At 38.8% G+C, this 22,952-nt stretch overlaps 1 protein-coding gene across 1 annotated transcript in view; it reads left to right on the top strand.

Moving 5' to 3' along the window:
- MYO16 (myosin XVI) overlaps positions 1 to 22,952 on the top strand; it is a 283,911-nt gene that overhangs the window by 236,011 nt on the left and 24,948 nt on the right. Inside the window, exons 29-31 of the mRNA XM_010161190.1 lie at positions 4,976 to 5,222; positions 7,063 to 7,370; positions 9,202 to 10,404. Of these exons, the coding sequence (XP_010159492.1) occupies positions 4,976 to 5,222; positions 7,063 to 7,370; positions 9,202 to 10,404 (1,758 nt within the window). The remainder of the gene's footprint in view (positions 1 to 4,975; positions 5,223 to 7,062; positions 7,371 to 9,201; positions 10,405 to 22,952) is intronic.

The following is a 22,952-nucleotide window of genomic DNA, read 5'->3' as shown; positions in this document are numbered from 1 at the left end:
GACGTATTTCCAGCTAACTACTTACACAGATTTTTGGAGATGATAGTAACATTGGTCATACTTTCACTCTTTGTCTGTCAAGCATAATTTAATGGCAAACTGTTGACTGTAATTAAAACTTAGGGGATCTTGAATCTTTACTTTTAAAGTATGTCCAGTGATTTTTTCAAAGCATTATTATCACCTTTAACTTCTTGCAAATCAAATAGCATAACACTAATACAAAATTGCAATGTATTCAAATATACAGACAGTGAACAAAAAGCTAATAATCTAATATGTTTAGTTGTCTTTATTTTTCCCCTTTTCTTACAGCTTTCATATTTGACCGCTAGTTTTTTATGCTTAGGCATTTTTTTCTCCTTTTACGCCTGCATTTTTACTAAGGTCACACTGACATTTTTTGGCACAATTTTTAAAAGGAGGTATTATCCACTGCCTCCTGATTTCCTGTTACTTCTGTTCCCTTTCCTATCAAAATCTCAAATAACTGCGGAAAATGTGAATATTGCTTTGTTTGAAGAAGATTTCTTCACACAATGCATTATTTATCTAATTGTCTGATGCCTGCAACAATTTCCATTATCACCTTTTTAAAGGAAATTAAAAAGGCAAAGACTTATCTTGGTTTTTTAAAGTCAGATACATAATATTGCAGACGTAAGAATATATAAATCCCTTCCATTTTAACTATCTGTTCTTCACTGTGAGCATACAGTGAAAAAGACCAAATCAAGAGAAAACTTGAAGCAAGTGAAATCAAAATAGTAGCAGTCCAGGAATGAATGTGGATAGTGACATTAACACAGGCCACAATTCAGCTGGGCATATAACCCGTGGCTCATTTTTAATGCGAGTCCCCTTTTGTATTCAGGCATTTAGAAAAAAAATCAATAGTTTTCTTTCCCTTCTCATGCTGACTTATCAAAGAAAGGAAATATTTACCTTTCAGAGTCTGATTTGCAAACAGAGTGCTTTAATATAACCCTACACCAAAATGTAACGTCCTTAGACATTTTGCAGAGGTAAGACTTCCGCCAAACCCTGCCTGAAAATTAAGATAATCGGTCTTCTTGGCTACTTGCAAAAATATTTCTTTTAGGCTTGCTTCTAGCCCTCCTTAATTAAGCTAACTTGAAAAGTCATTTTCACCAAAACTACGTCTTCAAAACTCTTTTCAAAGCTGTGGCTCATCCGCATGTTTTTTGTGGTCTGGGAAGCCTGAGAAAATCAGGAACTTTCATGAGGAAGGAGTAGCTGGACATCCATTTCATGACCTTTGCTCATGAAATAAGCAGCAAACTTGCAGAATTAGCATGCCAAAGAGCTTTGGCAGGTGGGGAGTAGGATAGGGTACCTGTGCATTGTTCTTATGTAATCCTAGAATTGGGATCCATAGGCTTTTACACTGGGATGGTGATGTTTAGTGAGTAATGGTGTCAGTCCTGCTGCATATCCACGTATTTCTCCCCTCATCCTTAGCATCCAGAGGACTTTGGAAACTAAATCTCTTTATAGCATATTGACTAATAGCCAGAAGAGTCAATAATACCTGTATCAGGCTTAAAATCTAATATTGTATACCCATATAAGGACTTAAAGGGAAAACAGGTCTTGCCCAAAATTCTTATCAGTTGGTTTTACTTCAGTCTTACTAACAATCCTTTCAGCAGTCCCATTAATTTGGGGAAAAGCAAAACAAAACAAACCAGGTAAGTCTTCTCCTGTTACCCTGAAAGTTAACTTACACAGGCAGAGAACAGGGGCAAACTTAAGTGAACGCATGTGTAGAAACACTTTTTCCTTAAAAACGCATCTGTGAGTTTAGGGACTTTGTCGTATTTTTTCACAGGTATGTGAACTGCATGTGGGAAGGTTTTCCTTTATTGAATCACTGGGAAAGTTATACCTGTAGGAAAGTCCATCATGCTGAAGTTCTTCCATCAGAATTCACGTAGACTAGGAATTAACTTTAATACATTGTATACACAATAGTTAATACATTTCTCACATAATCCAGATCCATGGTCTACTTGAATTTTGGTCATTCTGTTCCTTATCCTTAGATGAACCGTAAAGAAGTAGATATTTTTCTGCCCTGTGGGTGTTAACCTCAATTATTTTAATTTTTGTAAGTGAAATATTTTAGATCTACATAAATGAGGAGCAAGTTCAGAAGACAGTCTCAGTACACATACTTGTAGTAGATGAAAGATCAAGGAGATGACAATTTCATTTCACAGAAGTTTTGGGGGTTATGAAATTGCTTTTTTGTTCTTTGTTGAGCTGAAGACAAACTCTCTCAAATGTTCTCATAGAGAAGGATATGTGGTGAAATGCACATCTTCTAATGAAAACCTGAGCCACTCAGCTCCTGAAAATGTGTGCAAAAGAAAAGAGGGGTAACTGTCTGCCTCTTCCTGACAAAACTTTCTTCAAAACATCTCAGTTTTGATGAAACTGCATAGTTCAGAGTAGCTGTACAGTCTCCAGTTCTACAGCTAGCTGTACTGGATCTCATTTCACTGGGCCATCCTAGCAGGCTGTTCGGCGTCGTTCACGCCTGCTAACAGTCCTACCAGAAGACTGACCTCTGTATTTCCTTTTCCTAACCAATCCTATTGGTGTTACCGACCCCTTTTTTGTCAAGGTAAAAGTACACCCATACACACATGCTTGTAAAAACGTTCCTTTAAAATACAGGCTTTTTTCCAAAGTCTTCCTGAATTTGGTGCTTAACCATTTGTCAAATACGGTTTCTTCTTTGCAGCAGATGAGTTGAAAGAAAATACTGGAAGTGAGGAAACAATTTTTTATTATTAAGCTCTTCTGAAATTTTCATACGTGTGAGCAGTGGTCTCTGATAATGTTCTATGCGTGTACTGTTACCTTTGCAACAGCAATGTTATGATTTCAGACTCCACAACACGTATCTCTACTGTGAATACGCTCATGAAGTTGTCAACAAATAACTGTACTATTAATTTTCTTTTCAACACAATTGGGTAAGTGCATTTATGTTTCAGGGTTTAAAGAAATCAAATTTTATAGAATATAACTGAAGCGATTGAAATGGCATGGCTGGCTGTGATTATAGAAATGTAAACCTTCGAAGTTGTCCATTAAATATAATCTCAGAGTACCTGAACTTGAATGTTCCCAAACCCAGTGGGATCTGGATAGGAGCAGCATTAGTATGTTAACATTAACCTTTCTTACATTTCATCAGCTGGGCACTGAGCGTCAAAAAACACCTTATTTTATATATTGAAATAATGACACAGAAGGTGATAGAAAATAATTTATATTGCCATCTATTTTAGCAGTTTATTTGATTTAAGAACATTTTACATTCATAGAACACGAATTGTATTTTTCTCTGTTTACATTTTTCCTTTAGATTATTTCAGCTTGACTCTGTCATTTGATGTTGTTCTGTAGTGTTTCTAAGACTGTAATTTAATAACATTGTTAAAAAGTCCTAATGCATTTTAGCAGGTTTTTTACCTTACAGTATAGTATTTTCCCCAAAACTCAAACCAACATCTTATACAGGCGATTGCCTGCTGATTTCACTTATGAAAAACTTTCAGTGACCAGAATGAGAGTAACCATAATAAGCAATGATGAAGTTCGACCTATTTGAGATACAAGTTGATGTGCTGAATATCAGCAATATTTCAGGCAACTGGCAAATAATTCTAAAACAGGTTCTTCCCTGTGAGATGCACAGGAGTTATTCCAGATCTGGAAAGAATTAGGGTCTTGTGGAACTTAAAAAAAAAAACGAACAACCCAACCCACAAATAAAGCACCTTTAGTTAGGACGAAGTTCGACCTATTTGAGATACAAGTTGATGTGCTGAATATCAGCAATATTTCAGGCAACTGGCAAATAATTCTAAAACAGGTTCTTCCCTGTGAGATGCACAGGAGTTATTCCAGATCTGGAAAGAATTAGGGTCTTGTGGAACTTAAAAAAAAAAACGAACAACCCAACCCACAAATAAAGCACCTTTAGTTAGGGCATCTCCTCCTTCTAAGCCAAAACATATGCTCAGCAAAGACTTAATACTACCCCAGTGTGGGTGGAGTGATTAATTTGGTGCCAAATTCATCATGGTCACAAGGTCCCTGTGGCTTGTGTTTCTGATCGGCCCGGTACTTCTGAAAATTCAGGGGACTGGATGGTGTTTAGGTTGAACAGAATTTGTTGTAATGCATACATACTTGGGAAAGGAGTACAGAAAGCTATTATAGGAGATACACCAAAATTTCTCTCAACTTAAGGCTGACAAAGAGTTTGAAAAATAGGCCTAATAGGTACATAAAGCTGATGCAATGGAGGTGAAAATTTTAAACTGAAAAATGCAGGGATGATGTGGCAGATACATTTGAAAAATTTGCATTGAATTAATCTAATTGTTTGTGCTGAAAGGAAATGAGCAACAAAAGGTCTTTAAGCCTCATTAAAAATTCATATGTCGGTTTGAGGATTTTTAGGTACACCAAAATATTTAAAGCATTTTTTAAGTTGACCAGAAGCAAATGATCCTTTAATTCCTACTGTATTCAATGCAACAATCATTTATTCAGAGTCTTATTTTGAAGCAAATGATCATTTGACCTTAGCAGTATAAATGTAGGCTTTCACCATCTGTAACATGCATATCCCAGCGTCCAATTGTAATGTAATAAAGAAGAGTGTTCAGTGAAAATAAACATTCTGAGTTGTGATAGGTCAAATTTATGAATGAATTTACTATGACTTCTTTGTTTTAAACACTGACAGTAGAAAACAGCAAGAGTTCCATTTTAGTATGTCATTTATATGCCATCACATTTGTTCTTTGTGTAAGGCATTGACTGAACTTATTTGCCCATGTTTACAGAAGAACACACAGTAATACAGAGTTTTTCACTAATTAATTAGTTGTCTTTCTTTGGTCCATATTTTTTCCTTCTGTTCTGGTAGTTGTCAGAGGATTTCTAGCTCGCCAGCGCTTGCTTCAGAAGATGAGCATCAAACAGCAGGAAGTCACCTCAGTCAAAAGCTTCTTGCAGAACGCCGAGGATATGGGATTGAAAACGTATGATGCCTTGGTCATTCAAAATGCTTCTGACATTGCTCGGGAAAACGACCGGCTCCGCAATGAGATGAACGCTGCCTACCACAGGGACAAGTTAGAGGCTAGAAACAGACCTGAAGAAAGCCACAAAAGGTAAGAAGACAAAACGACTACTGTGAAGAATTAAAGCATTTTTTCAGTTTTAGTGATTTCCTGCCCTGCTTAGAAAATCTCAGAAGTGACTGAAGAATTGCAAGAGGATTCTCAACCGTATACTCAACCGAAATCAATGTTAGACAGTACTTTTTCCTGTATATCAGGTGATTAAGTGTAGAAACTTAAGGACACCCCTTATATCCTACTCAGGAGACACTGAGCTTTACAGAAACTTATTAGTAAGTCTTGGCGGCATTTCTTTTTTTACAGAAATACTCTTTTAAGTCTAAGATACATAGATTATAGTTGAACTTCAATGAAACCAAACAAACAAAAGAAAAATTCCTCTGACTTAAAATTCCAACAGTGGGAAATTTCCAAGATAGTGTAGAACAGCTAGGAAGATAGTGAAATATAATGAAGTCCAGACTAAAAATCCTGATTACATATTGAACTAGATAGATTGTGAGGAGGATTCTTTCTGCTTATTTAAAAATAAGCAAATGTTTTTTGATTAACTCCAGAGTTTTCAGGAGTGCCTATTTCACAGATCCAGCAGGTGCTGGAGAACCTTTCTCTAGGAACTGAGTCCCTGATCTCTTTTCCATCAGACCCCTGAATGGGTAGAGGTTTAATTTTTTTTTTAGGAATGTGTCTATAACTTGCTGGACATTTAAATACTTATTTTTCCATAGGAACCTAGCTTTCATCCAGAACAACTCCCTTTGCTTTCATTGTTTTTGTCAGTGACTTTTATTAAAGTGAAAATGGCAGTGCATCTGCTTAATTAGCTTCAAATATCCCAGTGATTACATATTGGAGGAAATGCCTTTGTAGGAAAGACTGTAATTAAACATTACAGTGAAAACAAATTATCCACTGAGCACCATGCTTTCATCTTTAGCTATTTCATTTACTACATGGGCAGCTGGCTATATCCGGTGCATGAATTCCAGCTCTGCTGGTGATTTGCCATGCAGAAATACAATTTAAAAAAAACAAATGCTCGGGGATTTGTTTGTAAAATGACAGTAAAGACATCTTCTATTTAATACATTACTACTCTAAGCTAAAAGTTTTTCCACGTTTTGATCTGTGGAAGAATAAAATGTTAGAAGAATTTTTGTTAAAAATCAATTTACTGGAAGCAGCTGATAAGCATGATTTCTCAGTACGTGTTGAAATAGCAAAAAAAAAAAAAGGGGGGGGGGGGGGAAATGGAATAAATAAACCTCCAAAACTGCCATTGAAGTAACCAAACATAATGTCATAATTAATATTATTAGAATGATAACTAATAGTTAAGCTTAAACAGGAAGTTATGTAGATATCTGAGTGGAATTGTTCAAGCCGCCAATATAGCTGGTTAAAAAGGTCATCTTAATATTTTTAAGATTTGCATTATCTAAATAGAATTTATAGTTGTCTTTTTAGAAAATAATGATAAGGCTCAGCATTTGCTGCCTCAGTAACTTTCTATTAAAATGGATTTCCCAGAAATTATCATTCAGATTGAAAACCCAGCTTTTGATTGTGTGCAACAATCAAAGTGTGAACAATTCATTCAGTGAATGTCTGATCAACAGTATGAAACTGCCTAAGGAAGGCTGCATTTGTGTGAAAAAGGGCCAGTGTCCTGATTTATCATGAAACAGGAAATGGAAGAAAGCTAGCAGCTTGATCTGGATTTGTTTGTCAGAAGATTACTACACACATCCCCTCGACACAGCAGGGGAGTTGTGAGATTGTTTACCAAAAAGCTGTTGTTATGTTTGCATGAACAGGTTCATTGTTATCGCTTGAATAATGCATCTGGGCCTCTTTTCTGTGTTTTCAGAGCTGAAGACAAGGGTGGGAAGGTCTCTGAGGACAGCTTTGCCGGCTGTCGAACGCCTAAGCACTTTCATTCCAGCTCCGTCCCTGTCCCCATGGCAGTGGACGGCTTGGTACATTCTGTGGCTGGGTCATCCATCAGATCCCCCTCCCTGCACTCTGTGTTCAGCATGGATGACAGCAATAGCCTGCCATCACCAAGGAAACAGCCTCCTCCCAAACCAAAGAGGGACCCCAACACACGACTGAGCGCTTCGTACGAGGCTGTTAGTGCTTGCTTGTCGGCAGCTTCTAAGGAAACCGCTAATGAAGGTTAGGCATAAAGGGAGAAGCAGTCGCAAATGTTTCTCTAGGCTATTGATTTATTCTTTTCGCTTTGATCCTTTTAAACACAGTCAAGCACCTTTGACAAGTCCCGCTTCCCTGAAATATTTCACTGGCAGTAAATAAAATTAGTCAATTTGTCATTTGTTTCCAAACTGGCAAATAATACTCATGTGTTTTAATTGCGTGGTTTGTCAACAACCAAAACCTATTTGCAGAACTCCCTCTAGAGACAAACGATCTCTGTCAACTTGAGCTATTCTACCCCCCTGACGTTTTATTTCACCTTTTAAACTGTGTGTTAGAATACCTTGCCTCACTAAAACAGAATGGTCAGATCTTGAATTTCACCAAGTTAACATTACACTTTCGCCTACTTTTTCTCTATGTTCACGTGAATAACTTCTGCATTCTGTGGTTTATGTTTGTGCCTTAACTTGGCTTACAGTGAATTTTTTGTTTAGAAGGAAAGTACTAGGAAGGTCCCAAAGTGTCTCAATGCATTCTAGTGCTTACAGAACGCTTTTGAGTTCAGTTGCTATATTCTACTTTAAATGAATGAGTAGAATATGAAGGGGAGGAATGCATTCTGCTTTCTCTTCATAAGCCTGACTTGTTGTGCTTTGTGTATAGGATCCTCTAGGCTTACCAGGGAAGATCCTTCAGTTTGGGTTTTAAGCGATGTATGACCATTCTCTAATCCTGAATACAATGGGTGAAAACCTTTGCAGCTCTGTCTTGCAAAAATAATTACTGTTCTCCTGTCCAGTTCATTAGATGCAAGTCCATTTTTTTTAACCTCTTCCTTGCTTGTTCAAGCTCTGTGTGAGCAAAGATGAGCTGTGTCCAATACGCTTTTAAACTTGTGTGGCTTAAGGAGCACCATAGCAGTTCCAGCTTTCTGTGCCCAGCTCTGCAAGAGATGATTGATTTAACCAAGAAGCTCTAGCAGAGATTTTTGAAAGAATGACAATTTATGGATGTATGTGTGGTCTTAACACTAATGCTTGTATACACTCACAAAACAACTTTGGAATTACTCTCATATGTATGAAACATTAGAGCCAGTTTCCCTGCTTTATACTCATTTTCCAAGAAATATGTCAGTTCCCTGAGTCTTTGTCCAAAACTAGCTCTGATTTACACCATCTAGTTTTGATCTTAAAAGACCAATAACCTGTGTATCTAGTCTCTCCACTCCATACATGCCTGGAGGCTGTGAAAAGACATCAAGTTTAGTTAACTGTATAGTCAACTGGGGAATTGCCCTTAGGCTATGGGATTTCCTAACTTCATAAAATATTTCCACACCTGCAGTACAAAAGAAGACGATGACATAGGCGTAATATCTGCCTATAATTAGAGTTTTATAGATATTACATCAAAGGGGGATACTTCAGTTACCGGCAATAACGTGTGTCAGAGTAGCACAGTGCTGAGACTCCTAGTTAAAAGTGTGCCACTCTCCCTTGGTGCAAAAGGAATAATATGCACATATTTCCATGTGTTACAGACCTTGCAGTGAACATTTGAATACAAAAGATACCTCCTCAGGTATTATTTCTCATGTTTTAGTGGCAGTAGAGATAACCAACAAAGATTATATGCCCGGGTAGCAAAGGCGTCTCGTCTGGAAACTGAAACTTCTGCATTTCGTTTCTTGAAATATTTATACTTTTGACTGAATCCCTGTGTTTATGACTGCTGCTCATTGTAAAAACTATGTGGGCAACATTTGAAGGCTTAAATTACTGGACCTGTGTAAGAAAAGACTGACTTTGATCTCTTAATAACACAGACCTTTTTCACTTTCCTATAGTACTCACCCGTCCAAGGCCACACAGTGATGACTATAGTACTATGAAAAAAATACCTCCCAGAAAACCAAAACGAAGTCCCAACACGAAACTTAGCGGCTCTTATGAAGAAATACCTGGCCAAAAGCCTGGGGATGTAAAACAGGCAAGCACAGTAGCTAAACCAGGTGGCTATGACACTGTGACAGTACAGAGAGCAGTTTCTGCTGATGGGCCACAACATGGCGTGTTGAATCTCTATATGTCACAGGAAGAGGAGGAAAATGAGCCTGTCTACATTGAAATGGTAGGGAATGCAATGAAAAGCAGTTCTGCTGAAGCAGAAAGCCCAGAACAAGGAGAGTCTGTATATGAAGAAATGAAGTATTTTCTACCAGAAGAAGGAAGCAATGTTGGTGGAATAATTCCAGTGGTGACTGGATCTCCTCCTCTGCTGTTTGAAAGCAAAAAAAATGTTAACGTTGAAGATGTAACATTGGATGGAAACAGTCAAGCAGCTTTGATCTATAAAGACTCATGTGACATTCCAGCCCCTTTCCCTAACTTGCTCCCCCACAGGCCACCACTTCTTGTATTTCCTCCAACCCCTGTCACATGTTCACCTGCTTCTGACGAATCACCTCTAACACCACTAGAAGTCAAAAAGCTTCCTGTCTTGGAAACCAACCTGAAATACCCTGTGCAGTCGGAAGGCTCAAGTCCACTGTCACCGCAGTACTCCAAAAGCCAGAAAGGGGAGAATGAAAGACCAGCATCTCCAGGCTTGGGTGTGTTCAATGTTTCCAGCAAAGTGACTCCTCCTTCCACACCACCTCCTCCTCTCCCACCACCCCCTCCTCCTGTACCACCTCCTATTTCCTACCGGGCTTCCACACATTTTGCATTTCCTCCAGAGACGTGTGCTAGTTTTCTGATTAATACAGGGAAAACAGGTACAAACTCAGACCCATCAAAAGTACCTCAGAGACCAAATCCTGCTCAGCTTGGATGCTCATCTTCTCCATTCTCCAAACTGCCTTATTCTCCAAAGGTGGCAAGAGCGGATCACAGGAAATTGAACTCAAATTCATCATCTTCATTTCCATACAGCCCTACAAACTCAAGGTCCTTGACCAGTCCCCTTGACGAGTTAACTAGCTTGTTCAACTCAGGACGGAGCGTGCTACGAAAATCTGCAGCAGGACGTAAGATCAGGGAGCCAGAAGGTAAGACCGGTCTCTCTGCTTCTGTATAGTGCATTTCTTCTGCACCAAACCTTTCTTTCGCTGGAAGCTGATAGAGTAGGTTGAAATAAAAAAGAAAACCGCCATTTGTTTTTGGTTTTTTTTTTTAAAGAAAGATCTTTTGTAGTCAGGAGAAACACATACAGAAAATATATTGCATATTAAAATTATAGATCTTCTGCTTTTCTCTGAGATGTCAACTTTTCTTTTACCAAAATACTTGTATGACACAAATGTAAATGGATTATTTTAAAAATTGCAGCAGTCTCAGTAAAATAAACACAGGTATTACATCATAGAATCACAGAATGGTTTGGGTTGGAAGGGACCTTAAAGACCATCTAGTTCCAACCCCTTCCAGACATCTTCTACTAGGTCAGGTTGCTCAAAGCCTCATCCAGCCTGGCCTTGAACACTTCCAGGGATGGGGCATCCACAGCTTCTCTGGGCAACCTGTTCCAGTGCCTCACCACCCTCTCCATGAAGAACTTCCTGATATCTAATCTGAACCTCCCCACTTTCAATTTAAACCCATTACCCCTTGTCCTGTCACTACAGGCCCTTGTAAAAAGTCCCCCCCAGCTTCCTTGTAGCCCCTTCAGGTACTGGAAGGTGCTATAAGGTCTCCCCGGAGCCTTCTCTTCTCCAGGCTGAACAAGCCCAACTCTCTCAGCCTGTCCCCATAGCAGAGGTGCTCCAGCCCTCTGAGCATCTTCGTGGCCTCCTCTGGACTCGCTCCAACCGATCTGTATCCTTCTGATGTTGAGGGTTCCACAGCTGGACGCAGCACTCCAGGTGGGGTCTCACCAGAGCAGAGCAGAGGGGGAGAATCCCCTTCCTCGGCCTGCTGGCCACACTTCTCTGGATACAGATCAGGATACGATCAGTCCATAGAAATACTATGAATTGAATATATGGTCAGGTGTCTGGTACATAGCATGTACTTTAATTCAAATACTTTCTTTTACGGTTTCATTGTTTAATTTCCATGAAATTCTGAATTTAGTGATACAACCATTATTAGTCTCCTAAATAAAGCTGAGACAGTCATGCAGCACACTATATTTATTTCTCTTTTTGAGTCTTTTATTCTTACCTTTCCTGTCATTTACGTACACTTATGTACATACACAGAGATTACTTGGTATCCTGGCTTTCTGGCATCTGGAGAGCACATTTTGTATATAGTGTGAAAGCAAACTTGCCATTTTGCTAAAGGTTTTTGAGACCACAGTCCTCAGACATTATCACTTATTTGCCCTGTCCGGGTAATGGAAGAATTTAATGTTTGTTAGTGGAACAGATCCATGGATCTTACGAATACTGAAAATCCATCCTGATGACAACAGATTCATTTAGCTGCTCTGTAAGGGTGAAATGCTTCTGACCTAACTTTGTCCATCTAAATACCCATTATGTAGACACTGAATCCTTAGGCTATGAAGAGACAGTCATTTTTGACAGTTTAATTCCTCCCATACATCTTTTTCCATTGGGTGTGAGGAAATCCTAGATGAATGAAGTAGCAGAGTTGTAGCTTCTAAGTGATTAAAGCTGAAGTAAATGCCAGTTCTGCTTATCAATTACAACACTACTCCAGTCTTCACATTGCTTTTCTGATTTAGAAAAGTCATTTCTTTGGATGTATCTTCTCAAGGCTCTGTTAATGTACCTGGGGAGGAAGTGTGGGAAGCCTAGTCCAACCAAGTCACAAAACTGACCTTTACCTTAAAAAAATATGTTTCTTTGGGGTGGAAGATTTTTATAAACTCAATTTTCAACTGAGTGTGGCCAAGAGAAAGTTCAGCTTGAGTCTCCTGTGTGTTGAAGCTAGTGCATTAACAGAGGCTACCATATAAAAACTCTAAATTTACCTTTTGCATGGAAAATGTTGTACTTCTAAATATTTCATCAAGGCAGCACTAAGTATGAAAGATCAAAGTTCAAGAAAGATACACTATAAAAAAACTGAATCAATATTTTATGAGCTAGGAAGCTACTCCATACTAAGTGTGGTTACATGTGAATAGTTAGTGATGAGCAGATGGATTGAAAGCTATGAAGAAATACAGGTGAATGTATGTGCATGTTTTTACAATTTGTCCTTTTTCGTGTACTTCATGGGTTCAGTTCATTTCTAGGATAACAGCTGGAAAAACAATCTTTTATTTAGATCTGATGCAAAGTAATAAGATGGCAATCAGCAGAGTGGACTCATGTAAAAACTAAAAGTGTCTGTTTCTTACCTCCTAACGTTTTATCACCTATTGCGTAATGTATACATAGTTCCTGGAAGACTCCTCCATTTCTTCTTTTGTAATTTGTACTACTTTATAGGAGATGATATGGTAAAAAGAAAATAAATTAATTTTAATAGAAATTCATTAAAATTTAAGACATAGCCTAGAGCAGCACTCTGCAACGTGCAATTTCCTTTATTTCCAGAAGTTGTAACCTACCAACAACCTTAACTAAAACCAGAAGTAAAATAGTGGGCCATTTTGAAGTGGAGGAGAATTAGCTATGGGAATCAATAAGTTTCTGTATGGGATCATCAGCCTTTGCGATAAAAGCCTCCTTGCCAATAAAAGTGCAATACAGACAGATCCCTCAACATGCCTCCCACTTGCCTGGAGGAGTAATTTCAAGGCCTGAGAACACTGATGTCCTTTTGGCTCCTGACCGCTCCATGGGAAATGAACATCCAGAATTACAATAAGAATGGATTTGTGGTTTTCTGATGGACTGCAGACTTATTGTGAACTGAACTGAGAGCACTCTTCTTTCACACAGGCAGCAACAAAAACAAGTCAAACGGCAACAGTTTTCATTACCTGGTGACCTAGCCTGGCCATTTTTTGCAATACAACAGTAGCATCTACTGGTTCAAGCAATTATGAGGATCATAGTATGCATATTTTACATGTAATTGGAGAAGTTTTCTGCTCTGCAGAGCTTATCGTTCAAATAAGCAAAACTGTAACAGGTGAGAACTGAGATAAAGTGATTTCTCCAAGGTTGAGAAGAGTTGTCATTGAAGATACAGCCGTGTTGTTAGACAAGGGTTTTCTTTTACTCCCTATAAAATGAGACTTGAGTGCAGATAAGTGATAATACACACACACTTTTCATCCATTCTCCCTGATTTCTAGGAGAAGAAACTTTAGTTTCCAAGACAAACAGAAACTGGATGGTCATGTGCAGAGGCCCTATGCAGATATTTTTTAGACAGGACCTTAGATTTGAAACTAGACCTCATGAAACCCAATTCAATGCCTTAATCACAAAATCACACTCTCTAGAGGAGAGAAAAATACTTTTAACTATTCAAGATATAAGACATTCCTTATATAAGGAAGAGACAATTACATGGCTAAGCGTTTCATGTTAAATATTTGTGAAGCAAGGACAGAATTTTCTTTTCCTCAACATGGATGAATAATACTGAGATTGCCTGATCGTAGTGTGAGTTCTCTTGATTGGTACAGTTGATAGTAAATTATTCTATACAAAGGGCAATCATTTCAGCTTCAGAACAAGAGGTGGAATAATTCCCAGCCCATCATCCACGCTTAGATTTGCAAAGTGGGTATTCATGTGTATTCTAAAGGACAAGGATCAAAGGAAATTATTTTCCCTTAACCTGGGTGAATTTCTTTACCATCAGGCTATTGAAATAAAGACTTAATGCCTCTTTTCCTTCCTGCTTTTTGAGGAGAGATTGGCATGGATGTTCTACTTCTGTGTCTGAGCAAAAGAAAATGTGCAATCTTGCAACCCCAGATTTAGGTGCCTAAGAAATAAAATTAGGAAGACCTTTTCTTTATGCAGGTCATCAATGTAGAGCCTTCCAAGATTTGTGAATTATTGTTAGTGTTTCAATACAAACAGGTCTGTGTGTGCAAGTCAATACATGCTTCAGTGACCTTTTGCTTTCCAGAACAGTTTAGTAACTTACATAGTAACAACAGAAAAGGCAAGCAAACATTAGATTGTTAACAAAGTATTGATACTGTTCTAATGTTTGCCCAGTGCCTTTGGCATCCATTAACTATATGAATCCCTTCTTTACCTGCTTCCTAAATGAGGTATTTCCAAGGCGGGTAGCTTCACATAACCTCTGAATCATTCCACATTCTCCAGTTTAAGCACTGGAAGTCACATGAAGACAGTTACAAATGACAAATAATACAGATATTTAGATGTACCTAGTTAGGACTAAAGCTTGCCAAATATTCCTCATTGAAATTGACTCAAACTTGGAAAATAATAGGTTTTAATGTGTAGGTATGGGGAGTACTGTCCTGTCAAAGGCAGGTACCTCTTTGATAGCTAGTAAATAATTTCCCTCTATCAGCAGATTAAAGTGTTGTGCAGCTAACATCTCAACAGTGGATTGCAAATTAAATCCCCACTGGGGTTTCTGAGATGAAATCCCAGTCCCTTATCCTCTAAGCCCCTCAGCTTTTCCTCTTAAGCAACTTAATAAAGATAATACTCATATCTGCATCTCATTATTCCTACATTATATGTGTACAGTGCAGTAGTTTTACTTTCTTTGTGGCAAAAGCTAACAACTTACAACACATGAGTAATACAGAAAGCTGTGTTGTGACCTTTTATCTTCTTTTACCTGTGAAAGCTGGAGGAATGATTACATGGAGCACTGGACTCCTGTAACATCTTTCAAGTGATGTTCTCAAAGCATTTAAACTTTAATGAACCAAGTTCCATAACAATTCTCAGAAAGAGATTAATATCTGTTTATATAATTACCTTAATTACCAGGGAGTGAGGGTGACTTTCTCTGACTAATTTTCAGATTAGATACCTAAACACAGAAGAGTCATCATTCTGTGATTCACTATGGGCTACTTGCAGCTCTCAATCTGAATCTCTTGCAGTAGGTAGAGAAAAGTGGGAGAAAGCCAGAGCACTGCTAGTAAGAGTCTAATATGAGGCAAAAAAAAGACCTTGTGCAGAAAATAACAAAGGAGGAGAGACAACTGCTGGCAGTACGGTGTCCATCCATGCCATTCTGGGTGATTTTTCTGAGGAATTAACTGCGGTTTGCATTGCTGCAGCAGACAAGGGGTTGTAAGAGTCTAGAAAAGTACCCTCTGTTCCTGTTTGCAGAATAAAACTTTTTTACAGCCTGAAAGACACCACCTTAACCTGCAGTCTTCTCCTCATCTGTAATTCTGCCATTATCAGGATATTTTCTCACGTAAAAAAAGATCAGTTGTTTTGGGATAAACACAGTGTACCAAGAATCATTTGCCATTTCAGAATCTCTGAAAACTAGTATATTTTGCTCCTGATGAGTTTTTTGGGTTTCTGTTATGACTTTTTTTCACTGTAGCATTTCTCTTCCTGGTTGATTTCACTGTTTGCTCTTACAGCCTAAAATCATTTAATGTGTAATCTGCTTTGGTTTTTCTTTCTGACATGGAAAACAATTTTAACCTGAAGATTATCAGAAAAACAAATCAAGTCTAATTCATATTTCAGAAAAAGAAATAGATACTGTCATAAACCTTTACTATATTTACTTTGCATTTTAAATGCTTGTATTGAAAATAAAATCAAATCCTTAGCACTCCTCCACACATTTCCAAAGCCTATATTGAGTCAAAGAGAGGTTGGAAGAGGCTCTGGTTGCGCAGACCCAGGTTGACACAGGAAATATCACTGCTTTTTCACATTATCTTATACAGTATCTACAGCTGTCAGAAAGGGATCCTGGAGTAGACAGACCCTTGGTGTGAGTGAGTACAGGCTTTCTCCTTTCATACGTAGTTACTGCTTCATAGGAAGGAAGCTAAGGAAAAGTAAGTGCACCCACTTTTTTCTTCCTTTTACGTGGTCTGTTTCTGAGAACTGCAGGTATTCCTTTTAAAGAAAAGATTCTTTTTGGCTTTAATTCCATTGGGTTGGATTTACCTTGTGGCCCTTTCATCCTGTCTGATACTGAAGCACAATAGCTACACCATACTGGTTCAGTTTAGTACATTTCAAGCCCATAGGTTTTAATAATATCCCACCTTTAAAAGTGACTTGTATCATTCAGGTAGACATTTACAGTAGTAATATTTTCACAACAATATGTTTTCTTCATCATCTGATGCAACATTATTGTTCCAAATTCAGCAATGGTTCAGGAAGTTGTCTCATTACTAAGAGTGTTGTGGGCTTCTTTAAACAGTGAACAGTCTTCATTATTTTTTGTTTGTGATCCAAGATGCAGAACCACAAAGGACTTTGTTTAGGAACCACTACATTACTAGTTTTAAACCAAAGATGCATTACTGTGAGAAATCAGCCATATCTGAGAGAACAAGGAAGTTGCATTGTAGCACATTTCCATTCCTGACACCAACCAAGAATATGACTGTTTGGCATTAAATGTCATGTCACTTGATTTTACAGGGCTATAGGCATTTGGGACATAGTGGAGAATGAAATTTGAACACACATTTTAGTGAAAGTCTCTAATTAAATTCTGAACTTGAGTGAGAAATATGTTCAGATGCTTTTAACTTATTTACATCCATGTCAGCATTAAATCATCTTCTACACAGAGCTTCAGTAGAGAACAATAATTCCATTTCACAAAAAGCATCAAGACTGTGACATTTATTTTTGGTTTGCCCTGAAATGAAAATCAAGCATTCTGAAATTCTTTGCAGAAATAGATACTCTTTCATGTCCAGTCTTTCAAAAGTGTTTGGAAAGTATTGAAATTATTTGTCTCAAATACAGTATAATTTTTCTTACCAGAAATGTTAGCAATTAAATTAGTTGACTTTTTATTTTTGGACCTAAATAAGTTCAAGAGTGGCCATTTCAAAACCGGTCAGGTTGTCATTTAGGGGTATTGTCTACAAAGCAACCTAAAATGTGTTATAAACAAACCAAACTGCACTCACTGGTGCAGGTAGCCAAGAGCGATTCAGTTGTGACTGCACAACTCCAGACCCTCACTGATGACTGAAACTTCTTGTCAGGACTCCTACAGCTCCCTGTGAATCTCTGTAGACCCATGTGTGTGGAATGTGTTTCAGTTGCAGCATCGGCATTTTGTGGGGCTGGATGGAGAAGCAAGAGAAGGCAGGTGGAAAGAGATTGGGAAAAAGACTTAATCATAAACATGAGGGTGCCCTGACCCTCATGCTCTGTCCATACCACTGCACTCTGCTCTTGAGAGGGTAGGAGAGTGTTTGGAATTGGAGCACTGGAAGGAGGAGTAGCACTTTGGGGCATCTGTCTTCTCCCTGAGCCCACTAGCGAGTGGGAGAATAAAGAAGCCTTCAAGTTCAGCATTCTTTTGGCTTGGGTTTTGACTCTGTGTTAAAATGTGAACAACATTAAAATTATTCTTATCCTTTGTGTGGTGCAATTTTTAAAAGAAAGTATTAGACCTGAAGTTCTACAATTCATTATTTCTTTTAGCCCTTTCCTTAAGGGCTGGTTGCAGTGTGATGCTGACACACTAGTATTGTGTAGTGATAGAGTTTAGCCACAGGTTGGCTACATTTGTGTACACTGTGCATGCTTAATCACACTGCATCTATGATAGCCACATGTTCTTGCCTTGAGGTTCAGAAGGTGTCATTGACCATCACTCTATCCCTTCAAAATGAACTTAAAAACAAGCTAAAGAAATATCTAAATTCAGTTTTTCGTTCAGAAGCTCACTTCAAAAGCACATTTGGAGTGTTGTCACAAAGGTTTTCCAGAATAGCTGTCCCTGTTTGGTGGGCAGGATTACCATACAGATGATCCAAAAATATTCCTTGGATTGTTCCTCGGGATCTGCTCAGTGTAGTCACTTACACAAAGACTTCTGCGTTGCAGTCAGTGCCAGAGCTGGTGTGAGAGAGATCCTGAAAAATCTCTGTAGAAAGTATTCTGTGGGAAAAGTAAATAGAACTGATGTGATGTTGTTGGCAGTAGCAGATCCTTGTCTGTTTGTTTGTTTGGGCCTTTTTGTTTGTTTATTTTTACAATACTTGCAACTGTGTTTGAGGGGGAGGAAGGTTGAGACAGTGTCTCATCACACAACTCCTTCCAACAGCAGCTAAAGCCCAGCAGTAATGGCTGTTCTGTTACTGAGATACCACACACAAACGTCAACAAACTTAAATGTCTGCCGCCAGGAAGAACTGCTGCATCCACATTAGTTAGAAGAAAACAGTTTAAAAAAGGGAAGCTGTGTTTCTGACCAAATTGCCCCCTCTTTTCCCAGCATACTAGCAGTTTTTTAACCACACAAACACAAGAAATAGACTTTTTGGTCAGCCAATCAACACACCTAACAGTAAACAAAACTATTACAGAGTAAAATCAGCTACTGTTTTCCATATTAGACTTGAAAAGGTGGAGAACATGAGAACATGGAGGGAAGAAATGCTTCTCCTAAGGCAGGAAATTGTCCCAAGCAGTGCTGCCTTCCTTCTTGCCCTCTGTGGTTAGTAATGGACCTCAGAAAGGCCTGCAAAGATCGGTTCCTAGAGAAGATGGTGTGATGTGCTTATACAGACCTTCCACGAATACAGCTTTCCAGAGCAAAGAAATAGTCTGTTTCTGTATTTACCTGCTTCTTACGGTTGAAGGATTCGCTTGTCAGAGTGGCTTGTACCACCCTCTGCTAGCTCCACTTACGCAGCTCAGAGAGAAAGGGCGCTGGAAGCGACAGTGCAGATTCATTGCTGCCTGTCCTAGGAGCATCATTGCGGGGGGAGATCCTAGACAATTGCTGCTGTAAGGGCAGGCTTTGTGAGGTGAAATAAATCAATGAATAATTATTGCCTCTGACGGCAGCGGCAGCCGGCAGCACAGCTATGAGGGTGAGACAGGCAGCACACGCTAATAGGCTGGGGGAATCCTGCCCTGACAGTTTTCATCCTGCTCCATTTCTTTCCGCAAATAAGATACATCTGTTTGCCTCCAGCTCTCAGTAAAGTAAACAGTCATGCTGCGGCAGGGTCACCGTGTGAGTTCACGTGGGTAGACTGAACTACTCAGAAGCAATATGCATTTATCCAGCAAAAGGAGACCCAAGACAACATGTGCAGAGGGTATCTAGCAAATGCCACAGACAGGGAATGTCTCAACAGTAAGGCAGAGCAAAACAGGAAATGCCAAGTGCAGTTGTGGAGGTACAACAAAACGCAGTGGTAAGCACACGAGCCAAAATAAAATGGCATGTTCTTATTTAACCTTCCTCTCCCTTCCTCAAAAAATATCTGCATAATTTCTGCAGTTGCCTTTTTTTCCCCCCCTCACTTCACAACATCCGCTTACTACAGTAAATGTAACAAATACTCGGGGTTGGCCTCTAAGATTCGGTGTATTCCTCACTCTCCCAAGAAAGAGAGCACAGATCAGGAACCCCTTCTGTCTGCAACGTCTTGGTATTCATATGCTGGCTAATAAGATCCCTCAGTTCTCTCTTATTCACGTGTATCATGACAGGCTGCGTCATTTGAAATTTCCGTTTTGCTGGATGCCAGCCACAGGTTTCAAGGAAGTCAAGCTCTTCAGTTTTTAGATTCCGTGGTAGCCCACGTACGAAGAGCTTCCCCTCCTGTATTACATTAATTTATCTGTCAGAATGTATGTGTTTTCCCGATTTCACAGTTGCTATAAAGTGTGAATAGCTATGTATCTTTACAACTAAAACAATATATTGATTATTGGTAACAGAAAGTCATGTTTTCCATGAAAGAAGAAACAATGTTCGGCATTGTCCTGGGATTTATTAAAGATATTAAATGATAAGAAGGGGAAGTATTTCCCCCTTTCTTCATACATTTCTATCATTTTATGTGTTATACATTTTTGTAGGTTTTATTCCTTTGTGGAAAAACTATTAAACTTTTTCTATATTTGTGGTTTCTGTTTTATGGGGCTGAAGTTTTTGTTGACCAAATCATCAGAAAAGAGATTGTTTCTGCTTTTAGACCTAGATACATCCTGCCTAGCTTGTGGCACTGAAATTCCTAAGCTGGGAACTCAGCCTTGGCTCTCTGTTTAATTAATGAAAAGGAACATGTGCCTTGAGAGAATGGTCCAGGTAGAAGTCAAATCAGATCAAGAGGGGTGTATGACTTCCATTTACACTAGAGCAAAACTGGGGAGAACCTGCGCTCCCCACACAGAATAAAACTTTTAAATGTGTCTTTAGCAGAAACTGTACAAAAGTTGCTTTTCTTGCATATTTTTCCTTTTTTATACAGAGGTGGATTTAATATTGATCACTCATTTCTGATTGTGGTACGTAGCGCTGTCAGGGTGAAGGGCTATGTCTGTTTTGGTAAATGAGCCAGTGCCAGGGCATGTCCTGGGCATGGCAGCTCAATCCTCTGCACAGCCAGATTGCTCGAACAGTCCCCAGCATGGTCTTGGACCTGGCAGGCTGGCTCCCTTCCAGACAGATCTGGGCATGGTTCAGGAAGCGGCACAGGCCAGGGACTACTCCCAGTAGACAACTTGGATGCAGCCTCTCTGGTGTGGAGGGCAAGAAAGTGTAATAGCACAGACATGGGTCTCTTACCATTTGCCTTGGGGACAGAGAACAGTTCAGATCACATGTGAATTACCAGGATGGACAAAGCAAGAGGCTGTCTGTATTTACCCTGTATTATGAATCCCTTGGTGCTTTGGCAGTGCTGCACAAAGCATCCAAGGTAAGCATGAATCTGATCCAAAACCCACTGAAAGCAGTGGAGGCCTTCTGTTGTTATTAATGAGTTTTCAGTAAGACTGTAAATGAGCACTGAATGTTAAAAGGAGAAGTATTTGGGAAAAAAGAACATATGGGGACAGATATATTTTATGGATATACCTACTTTCAAAAGAAAGAGCAAAACTAAGGGCTTCGACAGAAAAAAAAATACATCTCAACCCAGTGAGTTACAGCTGGGCTTTTAATAATCTACTGGTTTTTTATGTCTTGCTGCACAAAGATTCTGTAGGGATTCCACCTAAATGCTGATATCAGTCATTGATTTATACTTTGCTTTAGACTTTATTAAATAGGCTACATAGATAATTTCCTTACAAAATTAATAGTTTCTCAAAATGTTTCAGTGATCTGTCATCTGAATAGAGTCTATATTGGACCATTAAATAGGCTACATAGATAATTTCCTTACAAAATTAATAGTTTCTCAAAATGTTTCAGTGATGTGCTTTAATCTGTCATCTGAATAGAGTCTGTATTGGACCATTTTCTAATTTGGTGATAACAGCATTAATTCTGCCTAAATACTACTATGATGTTTGGGGTCCTACATTTTATGCTTGAGAAATAAGAGCTTTATAATAGGATATTTGGAAGTCACAGCTCAATTAAAGGAGTTTTAAGTTTTTCTTTTGACAAAAAACTTGTATAGATGGCCAGTGCACTCGGTTTCTTAAGAGTGAGATAATGACTCTAAAAGGAAAATAAAAGGCAGATCTATTAAGTCATTTCCATGAGTGCCATAATCTGTCTTTTCTTTCCAAAATAAGTAAAATATCAGTCCATCCTGTGCCTTACGACTTTGTTATGAGTTTCAAACTCAGTGTCTTCCAGGAACACTGAGAATAACAAGCAAATGTGGATTTAGTGAGTTGCCTCTATTTCATACCTTTCCTTTTACACTTTACAAGTAATGTTGATGTAATTAATTATGGGTTTATTGGAATACAGAGCTTACTTGTAAGGAAATAATCGTTATTCTTTGATTTACCATACTCTTACTAAAGGCACTGTACATGTAATTGCTTCCAGCTACTAACTATGCTGCAGTTGAGGGGCAAATCCAAACTTCCATAGATCCTTGTAGTCCATACATCCTCATTAACTGCAAGATTAGTCAGACCAGAATTTGACTGAGTCAGAGGTATCCTTTTGGCACCATCTTTTTACCAAAATAATAATCCAAATGCAGAGTCTAATAACCCACTGTTGCAGCGCCTGTAGGTTTTCACTTAAAGCTTGTATTCCTTTTATAATCATGAACTCCCACCATGCTCTTACAGCTGATACCTCTCTGTAGCTAGTCTCTCACAAGTAGGCATGGATGACTTTTCAAATAACATTATTAGATGGAAAATGTTAAGATGATGTTACTTTAAAAAAAAAAAAAGTTGAAACTTGGTAAATAATCCATCCATCTGCTGAGAACAGTAGAACACAAGTCTGAACAAAAAGCTAACATTCAGCATGTTGGTGAAGATGTTCAGCTCTAGGAAACAGTTTTTTCTTCTTCTCTCTCCTTAGTATTTCTGATAGTTTCAGAAAGTTGATAGGGAATGAGAGATCAGTGCATACTTGTATCTGCAGGGATTTGTGGCGACAGCAGGAAGTTGACATTAATGTGGAGAAAAGTCCAAACTTTTATATTAGATGACTGAGAAAACGTGGGAGTGAAGTGAATTTCAGACCAATACTTGAGTCCTGGCCACAGAGACGGCCAGCAGCACCTGGGCCTTTGTCAGGAGGGCAACCAGGAGCTTGGGGCAGGGGGCGGCCCCCCTGC

This window comes from Eurypyga helias, unplaced genomic scaffold (assembly GCF_000690775.1).
Source record: "Eurypyga helias isolate BGI_N326 unplaced genomic scaffold, ASM69077v1 scaffold12351, whole genome shotgun sequence".
Taxonomy (NCBI): Eukaryota; Metazoa; Chordata; class Aves; order Eurypygiformes; family Eurypygidae; genus Eurypyga; species Eurypyga helias.
The sequence above is the reverse complement of the archived record's forward strand: the minus strand, read 5'-3'. Positions and strand labels throughout refer to the sequence as shown.